At 41.2% G+C, this 21,307-nt stretch overlaps 1 protein-coding gene across 1 annotated transcript; it reads right to left on the minus strand.

Moving 5' to 3' along the window:
- Positions 1–4,123: 4,123 nt before the first annotated feature.
- Positions 4,124–20,599, minus strand: trmt44 (tRNA methyltransferase 44 homolog). The gene is made up of 11 exons (XM_056369825.1): positions 19,845–20,599; positions 19,648–19,765; positions 18,932–19,151; positions 18,768–18,836; positions 18,262–18,369; positions 17,725–17,796; positions 16,269–16,375; positions 15,639–15,822; positions 14,166–14,514; positions 9,249–9,365; positions 4,124–7,966 (listed from the first exon to the last, which is right to left on the minus strand). Exons 1-11 carry the CDS (start codon positions 20,179–20,181, stop codon positions 7,734–7,736), a joined length of 1,914 nt encoding a protein of 637 aa, XP_056225800.1. The 5' UTR covers positions 20,182–20,599; the 3' UTR covers positions 4,124–7,733.
- Between the last annotated feature and the right edge of the window lie 708 nt (positions 20,600–21,307).

Here is a 21,307-nt window from a genome sequence, read left to right on the forward strand (position 1 = left end):
GGACATTTTGTGAATTTTAAAGTTTGATGCTTGAGTATGATGTGAGACTGCAAATGCAGTGATGCAGAGATCACAACCGCAACAGCACTTACTTAACTTTTAATGATTTCTGCTTCTCTCCACTGAGTTCTGTTTATTTTGCAGACTGTATGCACAGTTATTTGGGGCATCCTGGTGGACAAGGGTTTAAGATGCTGATCATGTTACTGCAGTGCTGGTGGTTCAAGTCTGGCCATTGACCTCAGTGTCTCCCACCTCTCTCTCCCCCCTTATTTCGACTTATCACCCGAGAGTCTCCTCCTTCTTAAACTTTTGGATTCTCTTATGTGATTTAGTTGATTGTGCAATTTTAAGAACATAACATGATTTTGGCAGTTTTGCCAACAGAAAAACAGTTCTTATTTTTGTTATGTTTTTCATCATCCTTATGGGATTTTGTTACCGTGTTTGTTTAGACAAAATGTAAATCTGTGAATTTGCAAGTTTTGTTTTGTTTTGTTTTTTTTGTTTTTTTTATACCAAAAACCTGGAAAAGCAGAACCTGTAGGTGTTTGAATGAAGATACATTCTGAGTGAAAGCAGCAGTGAGTCAGTAAAGCGTCATCATCTCTAATTAATTAGCCCTGATGTTGTTGATGCGACGGTGAAATTAAATCAGAACCCACCAGTCTAGCACGCTGTCCTGAACTTGTCTGTTGTGCATATCAGTTCTCTGGGTCATAAAGTCTTTGTTTAGTTTAGAGAAGTTTGGAAATGGAAATGAATCACAAATTACAGCTTTCTGTTTTTAACCAGTTCACATGGAGACATTTACTGTTACTAAATCTGAATAAGAAATGTGTCACGTAAGCAACAAAAAAGGAAAAACAGACTTCGTTCTGTCAAAAAAAGCTTTTTACACATGAAAATCTGTCATGTAAACATGAAACCTCGTCACTCAGCATTTTGATACTCATCAGACACTACAGCTGCTGAGATAGAAACAGGGTGTAATTTGAATACAGCCTGAAAAAAGACAATCTATATTTTGATCTGATTAGCAGTGGGGGGGGGGGCTGGGAGAGTGGGAATTCACACTCTGTGAGGCATCGCATTTTGTGCAGAACACAGTATTAGATTAACATCTCATCAAATATTAATTCAGTGGATTAGCTCCCACATGGTGATTTCAACAAGTAAAAAACAATATACATATATATTGATGCTGTGGATCAATCTGAGAGTATATGTGATGGTTTTGTCATCGCCAGGACTCTCCTGAAAAACAAATCTTTCAGTTAAGGTTTAATACATGATATAAATCAGTAAATACGGAGGTTTATACTTGCATAGAATAAGCTATACTCTAATTTTAACTCTATGTAAATCTGTGTGAATTGGGTAGATGCCATGGCACGGCCCATATGTGTATTGTGTATTTCCAGCTCTGAGACGAAGTGCCTTCCACGCTTGGCAGCGCTCCACTGGTGATGGCACAACACTAAACTTTTTGAATTTCAAACGAAGTATCTGTTGAATGTTGAAATGTTGAATGGAAACATTTTCAAACAAACCTCTCTCTGTCTCTCTCTCTCTCCTCAGGGGCAGAGGACAGTTCACACAATGCCAAACTGTGGGAGCACCAGGTATGACAGCTGGAGAGCCAAACACCTTTATCTCCGAGTGTCACCGAGGTCTGAGCAACTCGGGTGATGAGGAAGGTCGAGGCAGGGGGTGTCGGAGGAGGTACAGAGGGGTGAAGAGGGGTCTCCTGCAGGTACAATGTGACATTCTGTAAGTGAAGTACACAAAAAAAAAAAGACTTGGACTTATCTGTTATCTGCTGTGACCATACGTTTGTCAGCTTTGAGATATTGATCGAGTGCCAGGACGAGAATATCATCCTTGACTTATCAAAGCCCAAGTGGGAGAGGATTTGAGATGTGTGACTTTTCTCTCTTTTTAAGTAAGTTTAAGAACAAAGTTAGAAAACGTTCACATTTTCTATCTTTATTTATACAAACAAAGGTTACTGATTATTTTATTTGTAATATTTTCCCTATGAATATTTTTGGAGCCAATTATTAATTTATTCATTTTTATTTTCAATTAATATGAATTTCAAGTAGTCAATGATTTCTCCTGACTGAACCATTAAAGCTGGTTAAGCCGAGTTACAAAAGCACATACAGTCCACTTAAAGCTGCAACGATCACTGTAATGATTATCTAATGACTATATGTAATTGGACAGAGGTCACTCATAGTGATGGATCCACTGGGAATAATCACTGGACTCATGCTAGCTCATTGTTTTGTTTTTGTGATGCAGTTTTACTGTGTGGTGGTTCAGTGCTCTCATCAACCTGTTTTCAGCAGCACTGCCAGAGTTAGCAACAGCTGCTAAACACAGAGACGCATTTAGCAGCTTAAGAACCAAATATTTTCCTCTGGAGTTGGTGGAGACCAAACCAATGCTAACTAGAGGAAATGAAAATGTATATTGGGCATTCGTCAGTCAAAATCGCAACTCCAAAGTAATGCTAATGTTGATCTGTATCAGCTGGGTGTCTAATTGTTTGCTAACATGTTCACCACAGCAGCTTTAGACAGTGAAAATATATAAATGTTGTGTTTACAGGTTGTTCCGCTGCTCCCCGGTGACCAATAAAACAAATCAATTCTGGTGCTCACACCATAGACAGACTAAAAAAATCCATAGTAACATCTCTCATCTACTGAGAGTCCACTGTTACGCTGGATAATCCTCACACCGCTGACCATGCTAGGTAAACTCTAGGTTTTGGGGATTTTTGAACTGCTTTACTGGAATACAAACTCTGAAATCACTTTATGAACGGCAACAAATTGGTAGCAGAGATATTAATTGTAAGTGAATGACCATGTTGACACCACCAGCATCCTGGAAAACCAGATGAAAGAGTTTGGGTGACAGAACGTCTCCTGGTCATCTCAACACATTAGTAGGCAACACATGACATCACCACAACAAATCACCCGGTGACTCACTGATATCTTGTTAATTTATAATAGTAGGTCAGAGTCATCCAGCATGAGTAAGCCCTTCTCCTTCGAGGTGATTTAGTCACACGAGCCATTCAGTTTTTATGAGGCGATGCTGAATACTAACGAAGCAAATCTTCAAATAATATCAGATGGTATAGACGTAAGGCTGAAGATCGCCTGGTTTTAGGGAGAAATTTAAGAATCACAGCCATTTCTCTCTGTACAGTAGCCTATACTCAATTTCATTAACAGGGCAAGTCAAGATTTGAATGAAAATTATTCAGCAGAGGCAAAGATATAGATGTTTGTCCTTGCTATAGAAGCTTTCTTTTGTAACACTAAAAGTGAAACATACCGTTAAGAAATATTTAAGCAATAAGCTGCCAAACAAGGTTATTTTTAATCATCATTATTATAGTAGCTGTCCGCTGCCATACAAGGACAGAGCTGTTTCTTCTTTCTATGTATTCTACATGGATTAGCAACTTTTAATGATGCTAACTCTTTGCGTGGGTAGTGCAGCTTTAGTCTCAGTTTTTTTTACACAATAAAAGTTGTATGTATTAGGTCATCATATTTAAGACTACATGGTGCTTGCTTTAAAACAAATCAGCTGGAACACAAAAAAAGTCAACGGGAGACTGTTTTAAACCAACTTATAAAGCGTTAGCTTAATTAACCAGCTAAAGCTAATCAAATCTGCTAGCCACGGTTGTGATTTCACACAGTTAAATCTTTAGCCGCTATAAATGAAAAGCTTTTGTCTACCAATGTAAGACATCAACTAATGTTTACACAATTACCAAGTATAAAATGAATTGTAGGGGTGTGGAGTGGCGCAGTGGGTAGAGCAGGCGCCCCATATGTCCTCGCTGCAGTCGGCCCACATCGGACGGCCCTTTACTGCATGTCGTTCCTCTCTCTGCCTCCCCATTTCCTGTCTCTCTCTACTGTGGTATCATAAAGGCATAAAAACCCAAAATAATATACAATTAAAAAAATGAATTGTATATCATAATCTTGCAGTAAATAGATCCATGCATAAATAAATACACACAGATATTGACACAGTGCTGAAAACAACCCCTATCTCCAGAAAACTAACAAATAAAACTGAGGAGGAAGAAGAGGGTTTACTAAAGCAGCAACAGTCAAACAAAAGAATTCTTTGCAGTGACAGCTGTCAGCGTCGCAGTCCTACATGGCTCGCTTTTCTGAGAGACTTCTGTACATCCAAAATAATGTCTTGGAGACACTGCATTACATCAAGCCCCATGGTGCCACGATGAATAAAGCATGAGGGAAACACAGGGAAAGTTGTTGGCTTAGGCAAACACATGCAGCCACTTCTGCCTGACCTAGATTTCAGGCATGGGGAGTAATTTTGTCCATCTGCTAATGTCCTTTCTTTTGCTTTCACCATCTCTAATTCCTTCCTGTGGATGGCGAGGCAGACGTGTACGATACATGGGTCAGAAATCCCCAAAAAAGTCAAATGACTTCTTCTTTAAGTGCTCTACAGAAAGCGAAGTAGCAGCCAAAGTAAGTACAGCCACTGTTCAGTATCAGACATTGTGTGAGACAGAGCCACTGAAGGAAACTGTTTGTTTACATACTTCAAATGATTCACATATTTTTTCCACTGGAACAGCAACAGGATCCTGCTATCTGGAAACCAATTATACTGAACATACAGTAATTCATGCTGTGATCCTCTGTATCTTCAGTCCTCTATGTCACTGGTTCCTAATCATGTTGGCTTGTGTCCTTATGTCTAAGCCATATCTACTTCACTACCCCTATCACAGGCTGGATGCATGAGCTGTGAGCTCTTCAACCGAAGAATGACGTTCACCTCTTAGATTTATGTTTGGTACTAGTTAATGTATTTGATGCAATAATAAAGAGGTAATGTTCTGTCTTCCTTTTTTCTTAATCACACAAATTATATTTAGATCCCAGTGGGGGGGATCCTGACCCCCAGGCTGGTAACTACTGTCCTATGTTACTAAGATATAATTTTTACACTTCCTACAGATTAGTCTATTATGATAAAAACCTTATGTATGTTTGGTTGATATGGTTGAAAGCTCCATGAAAGCTGAATGAGTTGTTTTGTCATAATTATGGAACAGATTCTTATAATTTTGTGATTATAAATAACAATAATTATCTATATTTAGGAACAATTATAGGATGCAGTATTTAGTAAGTCAATAAGGAGATACCGTCTCATAATAATGGTTTAGTACCATATTACTAGGACATTTTTCTGTTCCTCAGTAATGGAGATTTCATAGTCTCAAAATCTGATCTGACCTCCTGTGATGTGTTTATGTGAGGGCTGAGGGCAGGGAGACTCACTCAGTGTGGGTGGGGTGGGTGGGGTGGAGGAGTGCAGGCACTAATTTGGCTTGCTCTGGATCTTCTCCTCTGGTCTCCAGGGCAGCAGTAGGGAGGGGGGCGGACATAAACACAGTCATCATGATGGCTTATTGGACAGCAGTCAGAAATGGCTGGGGTCCAAAGGTCACGACGAGAGCGTCTGCAAATGTGTGTGGCGTGTGTGAGTGGCCAGGTGAACGCCTCCGCTCCCTGGCCACGTCACACTCCTCGGCAGTTAAATGTAGGGCAGCAGGTCGATTGGATCGGATGATCTTTGCAGACCCGGAGCAGCAGGAGTATTTTCGTGAATTGATTCCTTCCAGGAAGCATAATGACATGGGGGAGGGGTTTTTTGGGGGGGTGGGTGGGGAGGAGGGGAGCCCTAGAGAGGGCGAGAGAAATGATTTAAACAGGTCATTAAAACCCACACATAGCTGTGCACATTATGACTGAGTGCTGCCTGTCACAACACAACCACACTGTCAGTGTTTCACTTTCAGCTCCTCTATAGATTCTGTCCATCACAGCTGAAGCCGTTCTGTCTAAATGGCCTTTCATCACATATACGCCTTCATCAATATTCAAGGACACAGCCATCGAGCTCCAGGGAATAAAGGGGGGGGATCCAGTCTGCTACGTAACAAACCTTAGGATGTCCCTTTCAGACACTGTAGGGATTTATACACTGCAGCGTACAAGACCCAGCTGCTACCTGAGACGGTGATCTTGGTTCATGTTCATTTGGTCTTGTGTTGTGGATTAATGCAGTTGTTTTTAAAGGGTCAGTTCAAATAAAAATACAAAAAGAAAAAGATCCCCCCCCCCCTTTAAGTAAGTGTAAGTGGGCATAGTAAGTCTCAATTAGTTACTTACCAAGTCAAAGCTATTAGTCAGAATTTAGACTATTTGATTCAAAATGATAAGATACCAAGATATACCGACATATTACGCGACTATTATGAGACACTAAGTTACGATTGACAAAATCAAAAATATAAGCTAAGATGTTCAAAACAGTCTTTTCAAATCAAAATTATGAGATGTTAAGTCAAAAAATATGACTAGTAAAATAGTATTTCATACTTTTGACCTAGTTAATATTTCATCTGTTTTCCTTTGCCTGGCATAAATGGACTTCCATAAGAATCGAGAATTTTTTTTCAGAAGTTGGGTGAGCCGATCCTTTAAGTTTTAAGGCTTAAATGTCAGGTGATGACTTAATGTCATAAACTTGCAACCGTCACATTGTTAAACAACCTGCAGCAATGGTAAAACATGATGAAAATGATGCTACAAAGCAAATCTGTGTGGTCAGTACGTGACTGCAGTATTGAATGGACTTAAATTGTCTGTCCTCATGCTTTATTGCATCAATAGTCTGATTATTGTCTGTCACATAAACAAACAAACCCCCCAGGAGGCTCCTCTCATCGCCCCGCTGCAGTCCCTGGGCGGGCCTGGCCGTCTTTGACATTTGAGCCACAGGGTGACGGCCAACTGCGTTAGAGAGGCACAACAGTCGGCGCCCGTCCAGAGGGGACGACATGCAGCTCGCCCCTCAACTCCTGCCAACAAATAATTCATACCACTAACATTTACTTTGTTCAAATGCTGTCCGGTCTTCATCCACCGCCCTGTCTGTGAACCTCAAAGTACCTGACTGAGGTGAAGTAAATGTCTAAGTGAAGTGCAGAGGTAAAAACTATAAATATACAGAGGCTTTTAAAAGTATTGGTGCAGTTGAGGTAAAAGTTGAAAAATACTTGGCAAACCCCTCAGCTAGAAGAAAAATGGTGATAAACTGAAAACTAAATAACTGATTCTTCATAATCTCAAAATAAACACAAAGATGTTGCTTGAAATCCATTTGAGATACATTAAATGTGGATATCTGAACCTTATAAACGTCCAGTTCTTAAATAAGTAAATATAAAGGCCTGAGAATCCTTTGAAATTAAATTCCGGCAGATAACCCAGAGGTGGCAGCGAGCTCCAACACTGAAACCTTAAGCTGCACCAGGAAGCATCACATTTTGGCAGGTCTCACACAGAAGAGAGAGGACGCCGTGAAATTTCAAGACCTCAATTCCCAGAAATGATGTAACATCGCATCAATAAAACTCACACTGCTCGGACCAAATCCTCCCTCTCTCTCTCTCTCTGTGGCTGCAGGAGTGGACATGGGGAGTTTTCACACTAGGTTCAACTATTGATGGAAGGAGCGTTTACTGTTAATTCGAAATCTAGTTACTCCTCAATATTTAACTCAGGGGTCCATTTATTGTTGGGAGCAAGTTAAAAACAAATGAATAATAAATAAAGTGTCCAGGATGAATACTCCAATCAGGAGGCATCATTTTTCATCTTCTTCAGAGGTCTGGTTGAGGGTCGGAGGTCATCAGGTCCGTGGGCGAAGGCGCAGTGTTCAGCCTGCAGAGGGCAGCCCTGAAGGTGGTGGGTGTGAAACCAGCAGGGACGAGTTTTCAGGGCGCCAGGAGCAACGGGCTTCCGCTTGGTATCCGCCCTGGATGACTTCCTGTCCCGCCAGTCTCTTATATACACCCTCCCTCCTTCCACTGAAAGAGAAGGAGTGACAAGAAGTTTCAAGACCTCTTCACAATAAAGTGCTTCTTCCAAAACTTAAAAATAAATCTGTTCCTATAGAGTAGTGAAGTGGAGGATTTATTTCAGGCATCCTGAGTTCCAGAAGTAAACAACCTGTTTTGCATAATAATAACGTCAGACGACAGTTGGAGCACGCTAAGGCTCGAAACTCTCCTGGTTGAATCATCAATACAAAAGATGAGCAACTGTGTTCGCAAATAAATAATAATCTTCCTTTCACGTGGGGGATGGAGACATTTTATGTCTTTATTATTATTAATACTATTAGGAGACAGTAGAGAGATGACACAAATTGATGTGAGATTGAGAGAACGACATGTAACATAGGTCCCCATAGGCCCGGACCCCAGCACAAGACGTCACTGCAGGCGGCACCAGAATTACAGAGGTGCATCATTTTCGGGCACTCGGTTGATGATGAAGGAATTCAGCAACTAAGGCGTTTTGTTTGAGCCTGTTTCTGGCTTCTCCTCCATGGCAACAACATCAGAGGCTCATGGACCAGTCACCATAGGAAACTGGTAAAAAAAAAAATTCTCACTTCTCAAGTTGAAACAATAAAAATTGATGGACAAAACAAAAACCTACAGTCTTGTTAAGTTTTGAAGGAGCTCCCTGTGTGTTTATGTTGAGTGACACTGAGGATATCTTTGAAAGAACATTTTGAAATGTAGAGTGGTTAAAAAATAAAATCATATTTAAAAAAAAAAAAAAAAAAAAAACCCAGCAAGCCTCTCACTTTCTGTATCACTTGGTCTAATAAAAGAAATAAAAAACTATTTATTTTCAAAATGAGAGATTTAAGTTGGGGAAAAAGTCACTTAAGGGAAATGGTATATCATTGAATATTAAATTCATTTTCTTGGTACAGAGTTTTTTTTTGTTTGTTTCTCATCTATTCTTTTGTATCTAGTTCACTGGCACTGGTTTAATACCAATAGTGGAAAAAAATGAGGGAAAATGTCTCCAATGTACTTGTTGAATGACGCTCATTCTTAGCCTTGGAAATAGTAGTCATCTCCATGACAACTGAGCAAGCTCTGTGTGCTGATGGAGGTTGTGAGATGTGGGAGACAAAGCTGGTGAGTGACCTCAAGTTTTTTATTTTTTGGTTAAAGTAGTTTTTCTATTATTCTGCATTTTCAGTGAAGAGTTCAGTGAATAGTAATGTTGGAAAAATAGTCTCTTTGTGAACTATTCATGAAGATGCAGAAAAGCACGCAGTCAGACTACCTCTGAAGACTTGATGGTTGTTCTTGAGCAGCGTCTGGAGGCCTCCACACTCCTTCTTCAGGAGCTGCAGGGTTTCCTGCTCCAACAGGCCGGCGACCTCGCTCACAGAGAGGCTGCCTGAAGAGGAGGGAGGAGGGGGAGGGAAAGGATGAAAGATAAGCGTGACAAAAGAGCAGAAGGAGGTCTATCGACCTTTCATTCATCAATATATTACCACACGGCTTCAGGCATGCACAGAAATAATTTTTATCCATCATTACACTCTAAAAAAAGAAAAAAAAAAAGGAGCATCCGATACAGCTGATTGGCTCGAGTCGATGCCACCAGTTGTTTTGGGAGAGGCAGAGCCATGACTGCGGTGTGACATCCTCTCAGCAAAAATATTCCAGGAGTGAAAGGGTGATCAGTGCTATATACAGAACATTTTAAAGGGAGCAAGTGAAGGAAAAAAAAGAAACACCTCAGTCACTGTCTCAGTGTTTCAGTGTTAGTCAGGGCTGTGAAGTGTGCTCAATTAAAGCTGCTCCAACAAGCTGTCAGAGCAACCAGCATGCATTTCACCGCTGCATCTCCCACCGGCCGTTTGAGAGCATGAGTCATTGTCGTCACTCCCCCACTGGGACAGTAATTTTAGATACCAAAGAGCAAAAAAAAGGAGAAAGGGGGATATTGAAATACACAAAATCCTAAGCTCTGAGTTTAGTGAATCGTAAGCCGATACATGACGTACACGTTTCTGTTCGCAGCACCACGCCTTTGGGCTCCGTTTCATGATTTTTGTCTGTATTTCTGGCTCTGCCCTTTTTCCCCCGCAAGAGAATTCAATCAGGGCTGACCTTTGGTTTGTACAAATGACAATCTTCCTCCTCTTTTCTCTGACATATTGGAGCGGGACACACCACAGGATTTCTAATGCTCCGTTGTGTTGTTTCATAGCAAAATTTGACCCAAATCCACAGACATCTTAATGCGATCTTCATTGTACTTTTGCACCAAATCTCTGATGGCACTTCAGGCAATCCCTGTTGGCTTAGAGATCGGTGGATAGAAGAGAATTTCACATATTGTCTATGCCTCTGATCTGAGATCAGTTGGTCAAAGGAATAAAACTTCTATTTAGGTTTTAGTTTATTCAAACTAAATTACAACCGAGCTACAGCATGATGGTTTTCAATTCTGTTTTTCTGTCACAAAAATTCATCAAAAAACATATTGTCCACCCAAATACATCCACAAATTGAGCTGGTCAAATTGCTGCATTAATCCCTAAAATATGCGACACAGACACTCGCACAGCCAAACACAGTCCTGTGCTGCAGGGTGTGAAACTGGGCAGACTGCCGTCCCACAGCCCAGACGCCAGGGAGCTCCAGGCCTTAATATAATATCAATACACCGTTTAAAGCTGCCCTTTACTGCCTACAATGTTAATGGGGATTAATGGGAGAAGGGCAGTATTGACAGAGTAGAATCTGTTTGGACTAAAACCAGGCGCAGACAATTATTAATGGCTCAGCTTGACGCTCAGTTGGACTTGAAAGTGCCCGTGTAAAAGATGGCCAGCGCCTGATTGCTTGTTGTGGAGGATTGTTTTTGCTGCTCAAGCCAATTCAGAATCAGGCTGAGTGGAGACAGATTAGCTCTGAAATTGCTGAGTGATGAATAAAACATTTGAAAGGATCATTTTCATCAGCTACCAAGAGCACAACTGTAACATAGGATCACTCATATTTCCATTTTATTATCTTTCCAAACCTGGAAATGTTTAAAAATAGAATATTAAATAGTAATGGAGTCCTGCCATCTTTACCGAGGGCCGAAGTCGGAACCGTCCCAACAGGGAAAGAAGAGGAAATAACACGTTTCTGCTACACCTTTTTTTTTCTGATCTTGTAAAATACTGGAGAGTTTTATTTCTTCAAGACTCTAGAAACTCTTATAATGAAAACAGTCTGGGAGGGGAACATTAGTTGGTTGGTTTGGTTGAATTTCTCACAGCTCACAGTTGTATGCTTGTCTTCAAAGGGTCACAAGCCAGAAAGGTTGGGGATCAGTACACTGTTCCACTTATATTAATTACAATAATAGGTCAATCAAGCAAATATTCCACTTGTACTTCTCAAGTGTGGATTACCTCCTGCTTTTTATTGTCCGACATGACAATAGAATTGGTATATTTGGATTGTGGATTGTTGGTTGGGCAACGCAAGCAGCCTGCATATGTCAAACTGTGACTATTAACACTATTTTAAACTAAACAATTAATCGATAATGAAAAGCTCTGATTGCAGCCTAACCTGATGGAAGAATCACAGACCTCTCAGTCAGAAATGTGAACGCAGGAACAGAATTCGTGTTTACAGCGACAGCATTATAAGTGAGGTGTAATCTGAATGTACAAGTCTGATTTTAGTGCAGGTGAACGCAGTTCAAATCAGCAATGCAGGTGATGATGATGATGATGATGATGATGATGATGATGATGATGATGATGATGATGATGGAGAAGCACAACCTACTGCCGGGTCTGCTGGAGGACTGTGGGCCTAAAGTGCGATGGGAGGCGCCCACCTGTTAATAACACACTTTCACCCACTCCCTCTTCTATGCTGCTTCACACACGCCGCAACAGTGTAAAGAACATTTACATCATATGTTCTGTGAATATTCGACTGCACCAACTCTCCTCTGCCAAAACGACACTTGACTGATTTGAGGTTCAGTGTTGCGGGATGTCATGCGTGTCAGATGTACAGCTACTTTCGCTCTCAGCACGATTACATAACTACATGAGCCCAGTCAGCAAGTACAGCATGCATGAGTTAGTAACCTGACTCACAGCTAAAGTCACAAGATTCACACGTTCACACTTGAACTGCTCAAAACACCCAGTGAGCTACACATCACAGACATCATGCTAAGTAACAGCAGCAGGGCTGGTAGCGTTTCCAATATAGGTTTGAAAATATAAATAAAAAATAAAAAAAATTAGTATAATAAAGTCAATATATAGAAAAGTCATAAAAGCGTCTCATGAAGGAGTAAACGAGCCTAAGAATCTGGCAAAGCTTTCATTGCCAACTTCTGATACGCGAGTCCTTTCAATAGTTCCTGAGACTCAGCTGCAGACAACAGTACTTTGCACATACGTCCAAAAACCGTTACTGTGAGTTTTATTAACGCTTCAATTTGTCACTTCCACTGACCAATGAACATATCCAACAATAAATATTTATTTGGGCAAATAGGTCAAATCCGCAGGCTCTAACAATTAGTTCTTTTTTTTTTTATACGCTTTTAAATGCATCCTGTTAGTTTATGAGCTACGTGTGTGTTTGACAAATCTGTTGGTAATCAGGAGCAACTGTAACTATACAAGCTATATAACCAAAATTCTCCTGTGGTATCATTTTAATATCGAAAATTAAATGATTATAATATCAATAATCATCAGACTCTTTGAAGATGCACTAAAAATGGAGAGAAAGTGAATCTCAAAGGCTTTTCGATGACTCCGAGACACTCCTGGATCTATTCAACACAGGCTGGCTTTGCCTGAATTTACCCTTTGTTCTTACACAGCAGATAACTGGTAGGAATACCTCAATACAAATGCATACTCATGCATAAATCATAGATAGTGGTGCATTATTCATCCAGTCATCTCTATACAGAGTTACACTCTCCCTTTATTCGCTCTGCCTCATATTTTCTATCTCTAATTTCAGCACTGACATCCTGACGGAGCATATTCTGTTTTAATCATAGTAGTCTTCATCTCCTTATCTCATTCATATGGTGTGTGTCCGCGTGGCAGCGGGGGTGCACAGGTGTCGACAAAGGTGATGCGTCGGTGGCAGCTGAGTGAAACAGTGTGTGTGTGTGTGTGTGTGTGTGTGATGCGGCGCGTGGCACTCTCTGTGCCGTGCGGTGCAGGAAGTGGCTGGCAGAGGGTGAGATACAGAGTTCAAAAGTGGCGTCGCTTTGGGTCCCGAAGGCCCCGCCGAGTGATGGCGAGAGGGGACAGGGTGGTGCCGAGAGAGGTCGGGGGGTTAGATAGGATGATGGAGGGGGGATCAGACATGAGGCTCAGGCTTCAGAAGTTGCCAACATGCGACAGAGCAGCTTGAAATATATTTTAAGGTACTGACGGGAAATGTGAGAAGTGATTCATGCGTGTTGTTTTGGAGTTGTTGGGGTTACATCTATCTTGCCCTACAAAGGACAAACACAGGCACCGCATGTTTGGTCAGAACTGAGTTAAAGGAACAGTTTGACATTTTGGAAAATATGCTTATTCACTTGCACAGCGATAGAAGATCAACACAAGGCTACAACCTGCAGCTGGTTAGCCTAGCTTAGCATAAAAAATATCATACTGTATGCTGCTAAAAAATAACATGACTAGCTTAGCAGATCTCAGCAGCTACCATCTGGTATTCATGTTATTTGTGTTTCCTTTAAATCGCATACAGTGGATTAAATTGTAATATATTTCTTTTTAATTTAGATTTCAATATAAATATTAATGGTAGGAGGACAGACATTTAGCAAAACAGAGATACACGACTAGTTACTAGAAAGCTAGTCAACACATTTTGTCGGGAGATGTATCAGCATTCTTTAAGTTTTATGTTTTTAAGAAAATCATTTGGGAAAAACAACTTTAAAGGCCTAAAATTAAGGCATTAAAAGCTTTATAGCTGTTAAGCAGTGTCGTCAGCCATCTTGAAAACATCCTTTTTATTCAACTTCCCTACTTCTCTGATCCTAATCTCTGCACACTGTACAGATAATGTGTCCTCCTCTGAATTTAATCTGAACCTGTTCATCACTTCGCTAGCAGCTCACGTCCAGGGAGACTGATTTGTTTGTTTATCCCTGATGCTTTGTGGCTGTTGTTGTGTTGTGGCTTACCTCCTCGGTTCCAGTCAGCGGAGGACCCCCCGCCGTCATCCACAGTCATTCCCAGAAGAGCATTAGCAACCTGCAGGACAACGCCGTCAACAAAGTCCCGGGGGAGAGCGGCGCAGTTTCGAACCATTTCAACCTTGTCTCTGGGCTGGAACCCGGCTCCCCAGCTGCTTCTGGGGGTCCTGTCACTGTCTGCGTTCCCATGGCAACAATGCCCATCATTTCCGATGACTGACCATTGAATTGTGACCCCGGGTATGGTCTGTCGCCTCTGGACGTAATGAGCTCTCCGTCGCTCTGCCTCGGCCTCATCACGTAGCTGGTAGCTTCTCGACTTTCCTACCAAGCACACCTGCAGAGAGAAAAGGCTGAATGTCAGGATGACTCCCATGGGTGCTGAGGCCTGAATCTGTAAAACCAGAAACTCAACGCAGAAATTACAACCTAGTGACTCACTGATAGTCAATACATAAGAAAACAACAGCATTATGGCGATATAACAATAACACAATTATAATTTTGGATATTTGGATATATCTGATTTTCAGGGAAAGTAACAGAATTATTTTTTCAGACAATCACTCTGACTCGTGAACCATTAAAACAATGTAAACTTTCAGGAAAACATTGAAATAGTTCTATGTTCATCTTCCAGTATCATTCTCACGTGTGAAACAAAAAAATATGAATCTCCTCCCGCAGCCTTTGCATTTATGTGACTGATCCCTCTACATTAAAACCACAGTAAATTCTTGCTTGTTAATTTTACATCTCCATGTGTATCATAGCCATTAATGGCTACCAGCGATGAAACAAACGTGCCTTTGGGGACAACAGAGTCTTGATTTATCTCCTTGTGTATATACAAATGAGGCTCAGGTGGGAAAAAAGGCAGCTGCACAGCTGTGCCTGTTTGAAGAACAGGAAGACATTTTATGATAATATTGCAGAGAGATCTAATGACTCCCTTAAAAGACTGTCTTTTCTTGTAAGAAGATATCTATTCTTGGCATCTCTGCTTTGTTGGAAAGTACCAGTGGAAAAAGTATATAATCATAGATGAAGAGAGATGACATGCAACAAGAGTTAAAGAATCAAATTTTTGTGATTCGATGAATCACAAGAATAATCTGAAGATGAATCAATTGCGAAAATAACCATTAGCTGCAGCCCTAGTTGCAAACTGGGCATATTCCAAGAAGTGTGCAATAAAAGATGCTACCACATTGCATTATGGGAACTGTAGGATCCAGAGATTTTGCAGTGTGACCCACAGTAGAAACCAAAAGTCAGGATATCTTGGGCTCTGCTGCTTTAAAATATTTTGAAACTTGTTATGTAGATTAGAATAAAAGAAAAAAATATATATAAAAGACATAAATCACACAAGACAAATTTTTACAGATATGTCTTATTCAAAATACAAGAAGTCAAACACATAATCTATGTAGGTCAGGCCTGACTCTGTAAGCCTACCCGTTTGGTAGACGGTATTCTCAGGCAGTCCTCTTCAGTGTTGAAGCCACTGACTTGGCTGACCTCGGTGATGAAATCGATGTATTCTTTATACTGAGACTTCTTGCACTGACGTCTCTGGTATTTTCCATAGAAGTCAAAGAAACAGCAGGGGAGAACGAAGTAGCGGCAGGAGTAAGACGACCTGCAACATGAGAGTACATGAGACATTCTTATTCAGTGCCAAAGACAATGATGATTATCAGTCTGTCCTGCTTATGCTCATTTAAGTATTTTCCCAACTGTTTTCATGGATCTGAAACTGTTCAACAGACAGGAAGCAACAATCCACTGCAAGAGATTATCATCAGTAGTTACATTAGGGGAAAAGTGGATTTCTCAGACTGAGGCTCAACATCGCCATCAGGTGGTCGTCTTAATAAACGCACTTGTGAACCGACATGCACAGGAACAAACACACACACACACACACACACACACACACACACACACACACACACACACACACACACACACACACACACACACACATATTCACACATCCTCCCTCTGCCCATAATGTTATTCCAAACTGGAGAGATCAGCTGGCACTTGAGCTGCTGAGTGAGATTGTGTCTGCTGATGACTCGCCTGGCTGCTATAACGGGGATCCACGGTGTGAGTTCGTCCGAGTGGTTCCCAATCAGCCAGTCCGCACCCGGGAATAAGAAGCTCTCACTGGGAGTAATTGCCTTTTCCTGAAATAGCAAAGACCCACAGAGCACGAGAGCGCCTTAGAGCAGGGAGGATGTACACTGGCATGATTTGATTCTGAATCATTTAATGGGAATTGTCTAAAAGGAAAACTTCTTATCTTCTCAAACTTTCAATATATCACACACCTGTCAATGTGGGATTCATGAGAACTTCTTTTGTCTTGGGGCTGGTTGATCGTGTGAATTCAGCTAAGGATTTATATAAAACCTTTCATATTCTGCTCTTTTCCACAGACACCCCCATCCTCCAACATTACAAATGATGTAAGTTAAGAGTACTGAGGCCTGGGACGTTCAGAGAGCTTCCAAATGAAGGTTTAAAACTAAGCACTTCGCCCCTCGGGGCTGAGAAAGATTGGTCAGCCACGTCCGCTCTGCTAAAAATCAGTCAATAATAGATGACCTGAAATGGAAGCAGTCAGCAGCTTGTTGTCAAATGAGCAACTGAGGCCACACGGCAGAGAGGAGAGTGCAGTGCTATTCTTTTTTTGGGTTGGGGGGGGCAGGTTTCCCTGCAAATGTGTGTTTAATATGTCTGAATTCAACGTTAGTCCCCAGTGTGGAAATTACATTTTCTTTTTGTAGTTTGTAGCAATCATTAAAACAAGTTCAACACTGTCTGTACCATGTTAAATCAATGTAAAAACATCACTGCTTTATTACTGCTCATTAAATAGCTGACATTGTTTGTTTCAGATTTGCTCGATTAATCTTCTAAATATTTGTCCATTAATCAATTAATTTGTCAAAAAGCTAAAATCCCAGTTTACTGCCATATAACACCACCAAAGGCAGGAAATCCTCACATTTGAGAGGCAGGAACCAGCTAATTACAGGCATTTTTCCTTCAAAAAATTGCTTATGCAGTTAATTGATTATCAGAAGCATGATGCATTTTCTGTTGATCAACTAATTCATTAACAGACTGACTGTTTCTGATCTAGTTCAGTCTGTGCCATCATCAAGGACGTGTATTTTAAAATTCAGATTTGTCTATTTAAAATTGCATAACTCAAATTTGATCCTCAGTGTTTGAAACGTCAAAAGAAGAAGGTTCAAAGTCCCTTTAATAGCTCTTTCTGGAGCTTTTGATCATATGACATGGTCTTCATCAGCAGATGGGGGTCACTCAGAAATGCACCGAACTATCTGTCTAATACTAAGGGCAGAATCAATAGTTAAATCTGTTTAAAAAGTAAAAAAACAATTAATCAAAGTATAAAGCAGTGATACCAGTGAGGGGGCAATGCCGGCTGAAAAGACACCTCCATCGCATGATATGGATAATAACACTAATTAAAATCCGCCTTCTCCACGCTCAGCCAGCTCACCTCTAGCACAGTCCGGGGGCCGTACGTGTCCCAGATCTTCCTCCTCCGAACGTCGATACCCTTTCCAGGGTGCTGCAACACAAGATGGCATGACGGTCAGGTCAGCGGCTAATCACAGCCACATTCACACTCTGACTATCAGCCGCTGTGTGTAATTTCAATTACACCTGACCTAGTTTGTGACTGGATGTTAAGGCGACATGGGAGTGTGGATTTAATATATTCAGGGCCATGAATCCACATCACCTGGGCTCCAGCCAGCCCCATGTCATTGATTAAACGGCGAGTGAAGATCTGGCTAATTGAAAGACCTCTGGCTATGAGGGACCAGTGTTTAACGTGTCAGTGTATCTGGATTAATAGTGGCCAATTCAAAGGTAAATTCAACTGTTATTTATAAACCTTTCCTCTGAATTTGAATTTCTTTTCAAGTTCAAAAGAGGGTGGTGAATTGGTATATTATGGTTGTTTTCTTTGGCTTTCTGTGGCCTTTCAGAAAGCTTCTCACCTACTGTGTCATGGGAGCCTCTAACTCACCCCTTCATTGGTCAGTATGTGAACCAGGAGGCCGTTTCCACAGCCGAGGTCCACAAAGGACTGTCTGCCAGCAAGACCTTTCTCTGCCCGCTCCTCAGCCCACAGCACCTGCACGGCACAGAGACAGACCATCGTCGATAGCGTACAATCACGAGGGCTCTCAATCATTTCAGTGAAACTCAATTTACAACTGAAGTGTGACACCTGCTGCTGCTGCTCACACCTTTTCACCTGCCTCCGACATGACACATGGATTGATTTACTGGGTCAAATCCATTTTTCACAGTCAAATTGATTGACTCACCTTTGGCTGCAGGACGTGACGACATGTGACAGATAAAAGTCGTTTTCATCCACACAAACAAGCACGGACACGTTCGTACACTTGGCTCAAGCGCAAAAAGACCGTTGAGCCACGAGGGTTGTTTCACCTCACATATTAATCTTCAAGACCCACTTCAAGTTTATTTGAGCCACTAAATCAATGAAACACAGTTTGAACCCACCAGGAGATATGTCGCTATGGCAACATCCTCATAGACAAACTTCTCAGGATCTGTCACCTCAGGCCAAACCTAGAGAGCACATGAGAATATTTATACATTTATTTATACACACTATTTAGAGTGACAGACAGACAGACAGACAGACAGGCCTCCACCCTCTCCACCTTGACCATGGCCTTGTACTTGTCCTTCAGCTGCTGGTACACGAGGCTGTACTTCTCCACCGGCAGCAGAGACAAGGTGCTCTTGAACTCGCTGCTCTTGCACTCGGTGGCCCAGCGCACCAGTTTAGGCAGCAGATCTGAGGACAGCCAGGGGAGCTTCGGGTACGCCACGCCATCAGAGAACCAGGCGCCTGGAGTCAAGACGTGCAGCTCCAAGGACCTGTTGATAAAATGTTGTTTTATTTCTTTACTGATGTGCTTGTTTTAGACTCTAAGACAATTAGTTTCTGGCTATAGTGTCAGATTTAATCAGCTGCAACTGCATGTGTCAGCACTAATTATTTATCTATTACTAATCATGTCCAAATGAAGACATGAGGCACTTTAATACAAATAGTAACACTGAGAGGAGGACTCAGTACTTTTTTTTATTATTATTTCTTTGTTGCTACTACTTTTTTCATTTTTTGCTGGTCTGCTTTACAATTAATGTTTAAACTAATTAGATTGATCTAAGTGAAATTACCACTCAAAGATGATTAAATTTTTAGTTTTCTAGTCCCTATTATCTAATATTTGTTGATGTCAGACACTGATGGCTCCTTAAGGCGTTCAGACAAAAAATAAATAAATAAATAAATGATGTCAGATGTCTCATGTTGTCCTCCAGACACTCAGTAAGGATGCAGGATGTAGGATGGTGATTTCAGACCCACCAGTCCTCACAGTCCTGACTGCAGAGCTGAATCTGATAGATGTTGCTCTTCTTTAGAGACACCTGGCCTTCTGCGTCCTCCTCCAGGGGAAAGAAGGTCACTTGTTGTCTGGCGAAGTCTAGAGAAGACAAACAAAAAGTGTCTTAGAAAAAGAAACAGAGGAGACAGAGACTTTCATTCATGAGTCCAGCCCTCACCTCTCAGCACAACTTCTTTATGCAGGCTTGTCCCGTAACTGTTCACTTTGGGAATAAATGTCCTGACCGTCGAGCACCAGGGTTTGTCCTGCTGGTGTGTCTGTGCAGGGGACACCCCGCTGCTCAGGAGGGACAACACATCCTGAGACAGGTCCGCGAGGGGACCGTGCAGCAGCTCCTCCGCGTTCACCTCTTTCCTCTCCGTCTCTTTAGCCCCGCAGAGACGCTTGTTTACAACGTGAGGTTTCTGTATCCACACATCCACAGCGGACCAGAAGCCTTCTGGAAGAGTCTTACATCCTCCTGGAAACTTTATGTCCGAGACTTTTGGCATCATTGCGCTTCACACGCGACAAGGAGCCATGTGTTTACAATCTGAGAGTGGACTTCCGGTTTATTTTATTTTTTTATGTGATAGTTAACTTACGAGAAAACAGTTTATTTTTTAACTAGTCAAATAATTTTAAGAATCACATCTTAATATAGAAAATAACTTCCGGCTTTATTGTCACTTTAAAGAGAAGAAATATCTTGTCGCTGAATGATGACGATTCCACAGTCATGTGATGTTACAGTGATGATACAGTAGAGGGCGCTGTTGGCCTTTGTCTAAGTCTATCATTATTGATCACTTACAAGAAAAAAAGATTTTTATTTCTACACGTGACTTTTTTTGTTGTTGTTTGTTTCTTTTCTTTTACTATTTTTTATGAATATGAAGCAAATAAACAACAAACAGCTGCTGTGGCCCTGATTATCACCTGATTCGCTATTTCTTTATTAGGATTCACATAAACTGTCCTCTCAGGCTGGTGACCAAGTTAACAAGAACAACAATTATTCACACTGATTCTGAGTATTAACAATAAAAAGCCTCACTTTGCAAACTACTGTATCAGAGTCTATGGTCGTCAATGTAGATGTTGTTGCTTTTAAAGGTTTTTCCATGGATTACGTGTGTGTCTTTATTTTGCTGTACCTTGGCTGTTATACACGGTGGCTTCTTTACCAATTTTAATTTACTTTAAGGTCCTGGATTTTTTTTATGTTCTATTGTGAATTGTTTTTGTGTGGTTTGTTATTTTATTCAGTTTTTCTTTCAAGGCACAGTTTGGATTACATGTGTGCTTTTGTGGATGAAATGGTTTGTTTGTTCATTGTAATTTTCTTCTTCTACTAAAATGTGATCGTGCACTCACTCTTCCACTTCTGTCATCTTTTATGTATCTGATGTCCTTTTCATTCATTTCACAGGAGACACGGTGAGATAATGACAGTGTCAGATATTTACAGGGCGACTTCAGCCCATCCCTGAGGCAGCACTGCTTCATATCTCTCTCATGTATGTACGTGTGAATGCTGCTCACTCTCAGTATTGCCTCTGCTCACTCCTCATTCTGCTTTTTCCCCGCAGTGATTCATACGCCATGCCCCCTCACCTCCCATCTCTGAGCCACGTGTGA

Source organism: Seriola aureovittata, chromosome 23 (assembly GCF_021018895.1).
Source record: "Seriola aureovittata isolate HTS-2021-v1 ecotype China chromosome 23, ASM2101889v1, whole genome shotgun sequence".
NCBI lineage: Eukaryota > Metazoa > Chordata > Actinopteri > Carangiformes > Carangidae > Seriola > Seriola aureovittata.

Bases quoted from the DNA above. Each gene is read 5' to 3' on its own strand.
- trmt44 (XM_056369825.1), bottom strand. From the start codon at position 20,181: ATGATGCCAAAAGTCTCGGACATAAAGTTTCCAGGAGGATGTAAGACT. The intron at 18,837-18,931 runs GTGGAGAGGGTG...TGTGCTCTCTAG, and splicing joins AGTACAAGGCCATGGTCAAG to GTTTGGCCTGAGGTGACAGA. The intron at 9,366-14,165 runs GTAAGCCACAAC...CCTCCTCTTCAG, and splicing joins CGCTGACTGGAACCGAGGAG to GCAGCCTCTCTGTGAGCGAG.